This window comes from Carcharodon carcharias, chromosome 30 (assembly GCF_017639515.1).
Source record: "Carcharodon carcharias isolate sCarCar2 chromosome 30, sCarCar2.pri, whole genome shotgun sequence".
In the NCBI taxonomy this organism is placed as follows: Eukaryota; Metazoa; Chordata; class Chondrichthyes; order Lamniformes; family Lamnidae; genus Carcharodon; species Carcharodon carcharias.
The window spans coordinates 6,462,085-6,475,343 of record NC_054496.1 but is presented as its reverse complement, the minus strand read 5'-3'; the positions used below and the strand labels follow the sequence as shown (position 1 = coordinate 6,475,343).

Sequence of the window (13,259 nt, the reverse complement as noted above, 5' to 3'; positions counted from 1 at the left end):
AGAACCTCATTTTGAATTCATAAGGTGAAAATACTTTGCCTGGTTGAAAGCAAAAAACTGCGGATGCTGGAAATCCACTTTGCCTGGTGTTTGTTTAAGTCTATGGGTTGCTGTTGCCTTAATGGAGATTAGCTTGGGAATTTTTTAAAAGTTATGATAGTAGTAATTTGTAGCCATGTGTACCTATATTTTAACCTGTGTAAACTAATAAAATGTTTCATTTAGTTTAATGTAAAACCTCAAGAACGGGGGGTCTGATTCCTGAATTTAGAGCTGCATCTCAAACATAACACTTAAAATTATAGGTTATGACAGTTGTTTAAAGTTTCCCTCTGGGATTTTTAAATAACTCTGCTTTACCAACTGATTAGGTCATAACAACACAAAGAATCATTAAGTAATGGAATGAACTTCCATGTAGATAGTGGAGAAAAAGATCCTAAAATTATTTAAGAAAGAGATAGATGCTGCGCCTTTGGGACAATAGGTATTTTATAAATGTATGAGCTGGGATATTCTAAATGTCTTTCCTCATTCATATTTATCTTGTGATCTTGTCCCCTTTACCAACTTACTTGAAAGTCACTGCTGGAATTACAGTAGCTTGATCTTCAACACTTATCCAGTGAGCTGCCTGGGGATGCCTACTGCTGCCTGCAGCTTGTTGCTGGCTTTATGAGGAGGCCCAAGGCTCAATATCTTGTGATTCTCGGGCCTATCTAAATAGATGCAGAAAATTTCGAAGCCTGGCTCTCCATCTTGGTTTCTCAATGTATATAAAAATTGCAACTCGCAAGAATTGCAAGAAAAACTCGGAAATACAATTGGAAAAATCTAGGTAAACATAGTTTAGACCTTCATCAGTCTAAATTCTGACAAACATTTGAAAGTGACCTACGGATTAGTAGTGCTCAATATGAACATGGAGCTATAGGGTGGCATTGGCTTCGGACCATCTCCATCATCGTCTTTCTCTTCCTCTTCTTTCTTTTCTTCTTCCTTTTTTGGCAAAGCGTCAGTGTTTGCATTTTTGTTTACTGAAACAAAGAGATCCATTTCTTGTATTACCTTTTACATGCTTGTCCATGTTTTGCATTGTTATTATACTGGAATGAAAATTTTTTGAAATTGTTACACAAGCAAATATGGTATTAACTAATCCATTCTCTAATTTCGATAGTTTATCTTTTCTTTCCTCCCAGAAATTATTGACTCTATTTCTTTCTCAAGCATTAATTTTGAACAAAGTAATAAAAATACTTAGCTGGAAACAAGTAGACCTAAAGTCTTGCCTTTCAGGATGGTTACAGTGCCATAATTCTCTGCAATCTCACCTCAAATTGTTAGGAACATAGAAGCAGGAGTAGGTCATTTCATTTAGTCACCTCCATATTCCATGATCTCCTTTACCCTATAAACAGCTTTCGATCTCAATCTTGAAAATTTATATCGGCTAGTTGATCATCCACATCCTTCTTGGGGAGAGATCTCCACATTTCTGCTACCTGACATGAAAAGGACTCCTGGAATCACTCCTGAATGGCCTAGCTCAAATTTTAAAACTGTTCCTCCTTGTTTTAGATTCCCCACCAGAAGAAATAGCTTCTCTGCACCTACTTTCCCAAATCGGTTTATCGTTTTAAACACACAATTAGATACTCCTTAGTCTTCTAAACTCAGGAGGATTATGTGAACCTAGATAATAAGAGTTGTCAAGTTATTTTACAAAGTAAGAGGGAACCAAATCATACCTAATCCATCAACATTTCCAGCAGCAGGTCTGACTGATTTTATTTTACAACATTAGGGCCCTTACTATCAACCCTTCAAAGGACAGTTAACTTAGGCAAGAAGGTTAGTTTGTATGATGAAGTCCTACACTAGACAGAACCTTTACTAATTAATCAACTGAGCCAAAAAAGGTAGATTTGCCAATGTGTTTATAACAAAAGGCAATTCTTATTGTATTTAATTTAATATGGAGGTCACAAAACAATTTGTAACACTGAAGCTTCACTCCCACATTAACTAGACCTAGATGCTTTCTAATTCATCCATCACTAGTTTTATGAACAGAAGAAACTAACAATTAAAATCTCAATACAAAATAAATGACCACAATTTAAAAATGCCTTTGAGGAAAAAAAAATGTTTCCAGTTCATGAATAATTCTTTCAACGTTCCAGCTACCAATAACTAATCAGACAGACCACCTGAAAAAATTTTCTATTGGCTTTCAGCTCTACCTCTTCAACCAGATCTTCTGTTCCATGCACCAACACATTAGCCAAACTTGTTCACAAAGGCCATGAAATTACAACCCTGCCATGTTGTGTCTCCCCCCAACACCCCTCCCCACCCCCCGGCGGATGCGGCAAGCCATTTAAATCTCCATTCAATTCGGCGTGACCATAATATCATGCCAGGCGGCAGGGCCTGTAAAATCCTGGCCAATGATCTGCAAATCTGGACGCTAAAATTTGTATGAAACATAGGATGCTTAACATCACAAAGGATACTCAAAATCAACTTTCATCCCACCTGTGTTGGATCTAAATCTAAAAGCTGGAGGTGTGAAGCTAGTGTTAACCACTAGCCCCAGCAAGGGTTTACCATCTCAATATTGTCTTTTTGCACCAAATTTAATGATTTCATAAATATGTTTATAAAGAACAGATCCCTACTTTGTTACACATAGTGCACCGAGGAAACCTCTATCATGACTTGTATCAATCTAATAGTAACATGCTGAATAATTATATAAATGACCTTGTGACCAACAGTCTTACCTTGCAGGGTAGGATCTGCAAATGGGATATTAATAGTTGTGTGATCAGGCTTCTTAGTATTTTTTGCTGGATTGTTGGGATTGGTTGGATTAGTTGGATTGGTAAGGATAAGGCTGTTCTCTGGGTTCTTGGGGTTCCCAGGATTGGCAGGATTTCCAGGGGTAGTAGTTGGGGCCTTACGATTGGTAGTATTGTGGGGATTGGATGGGTTGCTGGGATTATGAGGGTTAGTGTGGTTTCCAATTTTTTCAGGATTATGAAGGCTGGCAGGATTGGAAGGGTTGGCTGGATTAGTGACATCCCTGGGGTTATTGGTATTCCTGGGATTGGGAGGTTGGGTTGCCAGCTTGCTGTTTCTGAGGTTGTCTATGTCTTCTGTCTGTTGTCCATTCTGCCTGTTCATGTCCTGTTGCACTGGTCGTGTGGTAGAAAGGGCTGGGCCACCTGAAGCAGGAGGAGCATTTCCTTGGCTTTCTCTTCAATAACAAAATGGAATTGCAGGTCAGAGAAAATAGAACCAAAATACACTAATTATGACAGTGAAAACTTTCAGCTCAACTCAAAAGTCAGAACATACATTATACGGAGGATGCCAATAGCACTACAACAAATGCACCCAGTTAAGTACAAGAATAAATCCATATGTGTCCTAACCAATACTTATTCCTCAACTAATATAAGAAACAGATGATCTTGTCATTTATTTCATTTGTTTTGGGGAGCTCACTGTACACAATTTGACTGCCACATTACAATGGCTACACTTCAAAATTATTTCATTACATAAAACACTTTGGGACATCCTGTAGTTCCAAAAGGTGCTATAAAAATGCAAGTCTTTCTTTTTTCATTTATTTGGACCAAATTCAGTGAAATCATAGACCTGTTTATAAGGAACATATTCTGTTTTTGTTGTATACAGTGCGCTGAAGAAACCTTTCCCCATTACCAAGACCAATCTCACGTTTACAGGAAGTGAACAATTATAAGAGGATTGACAGAAGGACTGACAGCAGGAGATGCCTGTTACTGAGAAACCAGAAAGAGGCATTGAGCATAACAAAATCTTTTTTTCAAGTGCTGCTGAACATTGTACATCTGCCACAACTGTGAACTATACTACAATGTCTTGTCCTGGGGTCAGTATCAGCCTGAACCACTTGAAGGTCCCAAAGCTGGTCATTGATAAAATCTGTGCCTGAGAAATCTGCCCAGGACTGCTTTTTAAAAATTTGTTCATAGGATGTGGGTGTCTCTGGCTAGCCCAGAATTTTATTACCCATCCTTAATTGCCCTTGAGAAGGTGGTGATGAGCTGCCTTCTTGAACCGCTGCAGTCCATGTGGTGTAGGTGCATCCACAGTGCGGTTAGGAAGGGAGTTCCAGGACCTTGACCCAGCAATAGTGAAGGAATGGCATTATATTTCTAAGTCAGGATGGTGTGTGGCTTAGAGGGGAACTTGAAGGTGGTGGAGTTCTCATGTGTCTGCTGTCCTTGTCCTTCAAGGTAGTGGAGGTCGTAGGTTTGGGAGATGCTGTTGAAGGGCTTTGGTAAGTTTGGCTGTGGTGCATCTTGTAGATGGTACACACTGCTGTCACTGTGCATTGGTGGTGGAAGGAGTGAATGTTCAAGGTGGTGGATGAGGTGCCAATCATATGGGCTGCTTTCTCCCAGATGATGTCAAGCTTCTTGAGTGTTGTTGGAGCTGCACTCATCCAGGCAAGTGGAGAGTATTCCATCACACTCCTGACTTGTGCCTTGTAGATGGTGGACAGGCTTTGGGAAGTCAGGAGATGAGTTACGCTCCATGAAATTCTCAGCTTCTGACCTGCTCTTGTAGCCACAGTATTTATATGGCTAGTCCAGTTAAGTTTTCAGTCAATGGTAACCACCAAAATTTTGATAGCTTCCATCAATAAACTTAAATCTCAAAGAATTCTGCAGAAACACGGAAGTCAATTTGCACACAGCAAGCTACCACAAACAGCAATATGGTAAGGGCCAGGGGCAGAATTTTACGGCCCCTCCTGCCAGCGGGATCTTCCAGTCTCGCTGAAGTCAATGGGCTTTTGAATGGCTCGCAGCATTTTACTGCCCCGCCCTCGCCATAACTGGGCTGTAAAATTCTGCTCCAGATAGTCTTTCTGTTAAGAATTTGTTTAGGGAGGAATATAGGCCCAGGACACTGAGATAACTCCCTTTCCCTTTTTCAAAATCAGGATGTTTTTACATTCACCTGCGAAGGGAGATGGGACTCTGTTTAGTATCTTATCCAAAAGATGGCACCTCCAAAGCACAGTGCTCCCTCAGTACAGCATGGTGAGTGACAGTCTGGATTTTTTGCTCAAGTCTCTGAAGTGGGGCTTGCACCCACAACCTTCTGACTCAGAAGCAAGCATGTTACCACAGCTGACACACTGATTATAGGAGTTAGCGAGTATTTTAAAAACCAATCAGCATGCATTATATACATTTATCAGTGCACAATCCAACAGCCTATGTTATATAATAGTATACATTTTTTAACTTGTGTATGTACATTCCATAATAATGCAATGTGTATTATGTAGTATCAGTCAGTTATACATGTCATACACATTGCTTCATCATGTTGTGTTACCCATGGATTGAGAAACTTGTAACTTTTGGGAATGTGATTAGTTTCCAGTGACTTCTACAGCGTGGATCAGATTTTTATTTTGGATTGTTCCTAACTCCCAATGTTCTTGACTACTGGTCTTCTCATTGTGTAGAGTGCTTTTTAAGACCTAAAGATGGGCCTATATTCATAGAAACATAGAAAATAGGAGCAGGAGTAGGCCATTCAGCCCTTCGAGCCTGCTCCGCCATTCATTATGATCATGGCTGATCATGCAACTCAATAGCCTGCTCCCACTTTCTTCCCATATTCTTTGATCCCTTTCGCCCCAAGAGCTATATCTAACTCCTTGAAAACATACAATGTTTTGGCCTCAACTACTTTTTGCCATAATGAATTCCACAGGCTCACCACTCACTATTCATAAGGATCGGCAGGATTAAAGTAATTGCACTGGTTAATCAAGAGGGCTGCACTGTGCTAAAGTATTGGGGTCCATAGGTTGCATTGAGGAGCACTGAGATAAAAGATCTTTGCCCCTGAACAGTCACAGTTCAGCCCTTGATCTCAGCTGTGCCACCATAAAGGAGATCCTGAGTAGTGGTTGTGGTGGAAGGGGACAGGAAAATTTATCATGTAGAGCATGAAAAAGTCCTCATAATGAGAAGATGTGGGGTATCAAAATGTTCTTTGTCCTGAGATTGAGAGTTTAGAGTGGAGGAAGTGTGAGGTACTTTTTTTTGTAATAACCTGTTTCTTCTTGATAACATGTTGCTGGGGTGTAAAGCAAATTGCAGCCGAGACCAATTATGTCCTTGCCTGAATACAGATGCATGCTTTGCATCAGTTGTTCACTGGAAATTGATCAGTTGCGGAAACCCTGGCTGATTTCTCATCTCTCCAACCCAAGTGATACTATGGTAAATTTTCCTGATCCTCCTGTCACTCTGGTTGAGATTGGGTAACTCAGCACAGGACAGACATCAGACTTGGGGCTTTGCCAGTCTATATGGCTCAGTACCAGTTATGTTTTCACTCTTAAGATTTTTGTGCATCAATCATTTTGGGATCTCTTACAAATTTGTTCATGAGCACAAAAATAAAATAAGCAGCTGACAGATTTTTAAAAATTATAGTTGTAATTAAGTTGTAGCTTATCATGTCTCGGTTTCATACACATAATGAATTACTTTGAAGTGTAGTGTCTATTATTCTGTGGGCAAACTTGCAGCAATCCTGCACACAGGAAACACTCATACAAATAGTAATGAGAGGAATAACTATTTAATCTGTTTTTATGTAAATTAAGGGATGAATATTGGCAAGGACACTGAAATAATCACTACTGCTCTTCAAATAAGATCAAGGGATCCACAGCATTCACCTGAATCACAGGAATAGACAGAAGAGTTAAATGACTCTCTCAAAGACCGGCATTTTCAAAATGCCACACTTATTTGGTAATGTACTGAAGTGCCAACCTACATTATGTATTCAAAACTTGGACTGTGACTTGAACTCACAACCTTCTGACTCAGTGTTAATAATTGATCTGGACTGACATAACTCCTGATCTGTGAAACCTGAGTGTCTTATTTTGGAATGCATCAATGATTGCTATCATGGCAAGACAGACTGCCATTTTAAGACATCTAATATACAATATAAGCACTCTGGGCAATGGGTTTTACATTTCATACAATGAGTGTTTATAAACAGAACCAGGTTATCTTAAAAGTTTTGTTAAATCACTTGAAAGCATTACATACTTCTTCCGTTTGTGTCTCCTTTCTTTTGCTGTTGGTTCCTTGTCATCTCTCTCTTTTTTTGCATCATTGTCATAAGTGGATTGAGCATGCCGGCTCCTACGCCGTTTCTCCGGCCCATCTGGATTCTCGCTTTCTCCACCTCCTTTCCCTTCCTTGTTACCCCTGGTACCCTCCCTGTGCTTTGAACGCTTCTCGCTTCTTTCACTTTTGACACCCTCCTCCATTCCACTGACATCGTGACCTTCTGCATTACGCCGGTGTGGCCTGTGCCTGCGCTCTCTATCTCCCTCAGGCCTTGGTGAGGCACTTCTCCCTTCTTTGCTTACTCCTGGTCTGTGTTGGTGCCGCCGGTGAGATTCATTGGTTCGATTTCTTTCACCATCACCATCCCTTGTGCTTTTCTCATGGTTTCCTTCCCGGTCCCTTCCACGGTATTCCGCATCTCTAGGAACACCATCTCGATTCGATTCTCCTTCTTTGTTGTTACTATGATACCTCTTGGGCCTGTCTCCTTGTTCCAATCCCCCCATTTCCCTCTCAGATGTCCTCTCTTTGTTCGGATCATTGACTCGATCATGGTAACGTGTCTGCTTTCTCAGAAACTCCTCAGCCCTCTGTTGACTGCTTCGTTGATCAGCTGAGGGTTCTGAAGGCCTGGTTTTGTTAGTGTTGTTGTTCCTGTTTTCCTGAGGGTCAACGACCAAAGGCCGATCCAGGTGTGTTTTCATGTCACGTCGGATATTCATGGAGTAGGCCATTTTCCATCTCTCATCAGGGTCTAACTCATTGTAAATGGCCTCCCGACTGGTCATCAGATTTTGCTTTCTCATCTCATTCATTCGCTGCTCCCACACTGTCTTTCCGTGTTTCTGGTTCTTCTGTTGTTCCTTCCTGTGAAGAAAATAGAAGTTACCAGGTTGACTGGCCAGTGCAGTATCCACAATCACTTACGCAATAGTACTAAAATCTATCTGTTTAGGTGTAGTGTAAGCCCATTCTTTTTCAATAGATCAACTCCACCTACCTACTTTCTCATTAAATTTCAAAGCTTTCTCCCTCCAGAGGATTGTCTAATTGTCTCTGAGACCTTCTGTTATGTTCACTTGAATGGATTTTCCTCATAACTCGATTACCCTTTGGGTGAAAAATTCATTTCAATTCTCAATCTTATTTTGCTTATTTTCTATTTGTGGCTCCTACAGTGACCACTTTGCTTTTATTAATCAACTTCACATTCTTGAAAACTTCTACTGGGTCACCTCAACATTTCATTACCAATGTAAACAAATTCAACCTCCTTCACCCTTCCTTGTAACTTTTATTTCTCACAAATGGAATCATCTGTTGCTCTGAATAGTTATCATAAAATGTTGGGGATAGAGTTTCTGCTTTGATGAAATATTGGATGGGATAAGCAAAGTGAGAGAGATATTAAGAGGGGTTAGCATCTTTGAAGGTAGATAAGTCACCAGGCCCAGATTAAATGTATCCCAGGCAGTTAAGAGAAGCAAGGGAAGGCCCTGACCAAAAAAAAGTATTTTTAACTTATGGGAGTAACCCAATTTTAAATAACAAACAATGACTTTGAAGAACTATGCGTAACCATTTACTAGTTTCATTGACATGTACTAGTCAGTTTCTGAGTGAATTAAAGTTGCATATTTGTGTCTTTTCACCTAAAAACACAGCTTAATTTTAAGGGCCTTCTCAAAGGGCTGCAATCAATCCCAATTACTGAAAATTCACCATGCCTATTAATTTGATGCTAAGCCGTGGCCAGCTTTGGGCGCTTTCTAAATCCGCACAAAAAATTGTGAAAACTCAGTTTGCCCTGGATGTAACTTGCACTTGAAATTTCATGCTCTTTTGTGCTTTGGCCAATTTGAGACAAATTGCATAGCAGTGGAAACTCTATCCCATAACGTTGTAATTTAACAGCAGACATTGACTTTGTGTCAAGCTAACACATTCATATTATAAATGAAGTCAACGCATTAACCATGGCTAAAATGTAGAAATTGTAATGATGACTCTTTTTGCAATAAGTTTATATAAAATAAGGCTCGACTTCTTACATGGGACCTTGTCAAAATTTCACTTGGGTGCTTAGGAATATCCTATTTATAGGTCTATAGGCATAGGTTACACAAAGTATATTTTTATTCTTTCTCATGATCCAGGAATCCCTGGTTAGGCCAACCTTTGTTGCCCATTTCTTAGTTGCCTGGACATGCCTATGTGCCTTCAGAGGGCACTTTGCAGTCAACCAAACTGATGTGGAACCAAAGTCACATATAGGAAGGGCTGGGTAACAACAGCACAGTTCCTTCCCTAAAGGGCATTAGTCAATCAATTGGGTTTTTATGACAAACCACTTTAAAAGATTACATGCTTTTCTGTTTGTGCCTCCTTTCTTTTCCCATGAATCCCTGTCAACTTGCTTTTTTAAATCACGTGCCATAAATAGATTGACCATGATAGCTTCTACTTTGCTTCTATATCCCATCTGGATTCACGTTTTCTCCACCTTTTTCCTTCCAATCCAACATTAATCAACTTCAACATTAATCTCTGAGGTTTGGAATTTTCTATTCTCAGTTTAGTGCTAATTAGAACTGAAAATTAAGCAGTTTATGTCTCTGTTTTTTTACCCAATAGGAAATAGATTAAAGATCAATTCTTATTAAATGGAACTGAGAGGTTGCACCTATCAGGAATTGACTGGGTCGCTTTCCTTTAGAAAAGATAATGCTGATGGGTGACCGGAAAAAGTTCTTTATAATTATGAAAGCATTTTATGGAATCAATGTAGATGTTTCCACTTATGGTAAGACCAGAACTAGGGGCCATAAATATAACATAGTTATTAATAAATCCAATAGGGAATTTAGAGGTAACTTATTATTCAGACAGTGGTGCGAATGTGGAACTTTCTACCACAAGGTGAATAGTATAGTTGGATTTAAGCAGGAGTTAGATAAACCACGAGGGACAATGGAATCTGCTGATGGGGCTAATGAATACGGGTGGGATAAAAATCATGAGGAGCATAAATACCAGAATGTCCATGTTGGGCTGAATGGCCTATTCCTGTACTTTGGATTACTATCTAATAGAATGTAACAAATAAGTTAAAGATGTTGTAGACTAATTTCACTTAGGAACTTACAGCTACCAGAGAGGAGGCTTTTTTTCCTCATTTGTTTAGCCTGGAATTGAACCCAACTTCCAAAAGTGAAAGAAAGTTCTTCTAATTGACTGCACATCTGGGATGGGATTGGGGTTAGAAGATCTGGAATTTCAGAAATGGCCTATAATAATGGCAGAGCCAAATAGAAAGCCTTCTTGCGTTCAGGGACAATAATATCAATACATTTTTATTTGATATAGTTGAACTTCAAACTGAACCATGAAAAGAAGTGGAAAGCATAAAATTGTGATGAACAAAAGAGGGAAAAGCAAGATGCAGTTGAGGTTGTTGGCGCACTCAGTGCCATACCTACTTACCAGAGTGCAAATGAAATCCAGCATTCCATGCACATGCAATCAGTTAAATGTGCAGAGTTCAACATGAGCTGCTTTGCAAGGCAGGAAACTGGAAGAGCATATTCAATTTTTTTCTTGATTCTGTCCCTCCCTCTTTTCCATTTTCCTTCATTGTGCATTGATTTTTCACTAGTGGGAGAGTGACTGAGCTATCATAGCACATGGATCAACCAGAAGGCTAAACAATGTTTCAATAACAAGATCGTAGAGCTGGATCCAAATGCCTTGGTTATCCATTCCTGGTGAACCTAGTTTATTGTGCATATCAAGTGATGCAGTTGGAATAGAAAATGTTCACAGTGTCAGCACCATGGACCTACAGGTCGGATAATACGTGGTTGAGTTCAGAGTAAAGATGTGTGTACTCAATCATAAATTATACGTCTCACCTCCAGGGAAGAGACAAGCTTGGAGCAGTACCTAAGCACTGGCAAAGGACTGGAAACAGGAAAACCTGCTCAATGCTCATTATGAACAGGTGCTGGAAGCATACAGCAGGATGAGAAGCTGATCTCAATTATTATCCTCCACTTCAGGGCATGTTAGCTAATGGTGTCACAAAGACCATGGCTCATCACAAGTGTAACAGCCAGGTAGAACATCTGGGAGCACAACTTAGTCTGTGGGGATGTGGATGGTTGGGAGGGGGGGATCGGGGGGAGGGACTGGGGTGGTCTGAAGAACTGCTTTGAAATCTGACTGACTCCATTCATTAACCAGAGATATTGCTCCATTTCCACCTGCAAAGTCAACCAGTGAGAAATTAAAATGCAAGTAACAAAATAGAACTGATGAACATTAATGAGAAAACCAAACAAAATGAAAGATTAAAAGGAAATCATTTCATGCATCATGACTGCAACAAAGTCCAAATACAGAAGTGGTTCACACAATTGCACTGTACTATCAACAAAAGTGGTTTCATGAATACACCAGCTTGCTGCATTTTGGTGTGAAAGACAGAATTTTATGATATAGGAGATAGTTCCCACTGAAAATCTGTAATGTTTTGCAGGAGTGATTTACATGGGCCGGGATTTTCCGGTCCTGTCCGCTTCGCCCATGGAATTCATAGAATTACACAGCTTTGCAAGAGCAAAGCTTAAGGTGTGGTTATAGCTTCCCTGCTATTTGTTATTCCACATAAAGAATATTGGTATATTGAACAATCATTTTATATAATTTAGTTCATGATTTTTTCTTTTATCCTAGCCTATCCCAGGGACACTATATATATATATATATATATATATATATATCACAGTTCTTGTGGAAAATTTAGACATTGTGACTTTTAAAAGAAGTTAAAATTTTAATACATTTTCATTTCCTCAATGGGTAACCATAACTGGTGCATGCAGTGTACTCTCACTCAATGTATATATGTAAAAGATAATAATTAAAAATAAAATCCATAAAATCAAAGGTCCACAGCTTGCACTTGATGAATGAAGAAAACTCTCCATTCCACCTATATTTGTTTCCTAATGTACAGGTTGTGTGTAACAACATGCAAAGGGTTTTACAACACAAGATATCTGGAAGTTTTAATGATGTAGTCATACTTTGAAATTTTTCTCTCACTGACCTCTCTAAACCCACGACTTTATTTATTTGGATGTCTGTGTCACTACTGACCAAGTTGACCAAGTCACAAAGGACATATCTGCCATGATGCAGATGGTGAGAAAGTTAACCTGAGGGACCTTGTTCTCACTTACCTACCTGTTGCAGATGCATCTAACATATAACTGTATTGCAGGAGTGAGCTCTTTGTGACAGTCTTTCTGGAGATAAGTCCCATCTTCACAATGAAAAAACCCTCTATTGTGTTGTGTGGCAATACCACCACCTCAGTGCTAAATGGAATACATTCAGAATAGATTTAGTAGTTCAAATTAGGCATCCATGAAGTGCTGTGGGCTATCAGAAGCAGCAGAATCCCACTTCAACACAATCTGTAACCTTATAGCCCAGTGTATACCTCACTCTACCATTACCAAGATGGGGGAACCAACCCTGATTCAATGGACAGTGCAGGAGAGCATACCAAGCTCAGCACCAGGTGCACCTAAAAATGACCTACAACATAAGACCACATGCATGCTAAACAGCAGAAGAAGCATGCTATAGACAGAGCCAAGCAATCCCATAGCCACCAAATCAAATCAAAGCTCTGCATTCCTGTCACATTCAGCCATAAATGGCGGTGGATGATTAAGCAACTAATGTGAGGAGAAGGCTCCATGAGCATCCTCATCCTCAACAATGGCAGGGCCCACCATGTCAGTGTAAAAGTCAAAGTTGAATAATTTTCAACTGTCTTCAGCCAGAAGTGCCAAGTGAATGATCCATCATAGCCTCATCCCGAATTTCCCCCTCAGAAGCCAGTCTTTGTCCAATTCGCTTCACCCCATGTGATATCAAGATACAGCTGAGCACACTGGATACAGCAAAAGCATTGGGTCCCAACAACCTCCCAGATGTAGTACTGAAGACTTGAGTTCCAGAACTAGCCATGGCATTAGACGAGTTGTTCCAGTATAGCTACAACAC

General features: G+C 39.8%; 1 protein-coding gene across 1 annotated transcript in view; it reads right to left on the bottom strand.

The window, feature by feature from the left end:
- The window catches only part of LOC121271161 (voltage-dependent P/Q-type calcium channel subunit alpha-1A-like), a 760,453-nt gene that overhangs the window by 207,474 nt on the left and 539,720 nt on the right, over nucleotides 1-13,259 (bottom strand). The window contains exons 22-24 of the mRNA XM_041176921.1: nucleotides 7,158-8,048; nucleotides 2,782-3,265; nucleotides 899-1,068 (exon numbers count right to left, since the gene is read on the bottom strand). Coding sequence (XP_041032855.1) covers nucleotides 899-1,068; nucleotides 2,782-3,265; nucleotides 7,158-8,048 — 1,545 coding nt within the window. The remainder of the gene's footprint in view (nucleotides 1-898; nucleotides 1,069-2,781; nucleotides 3,266-7,157; nucleotides 8,049-13,259) is intronic.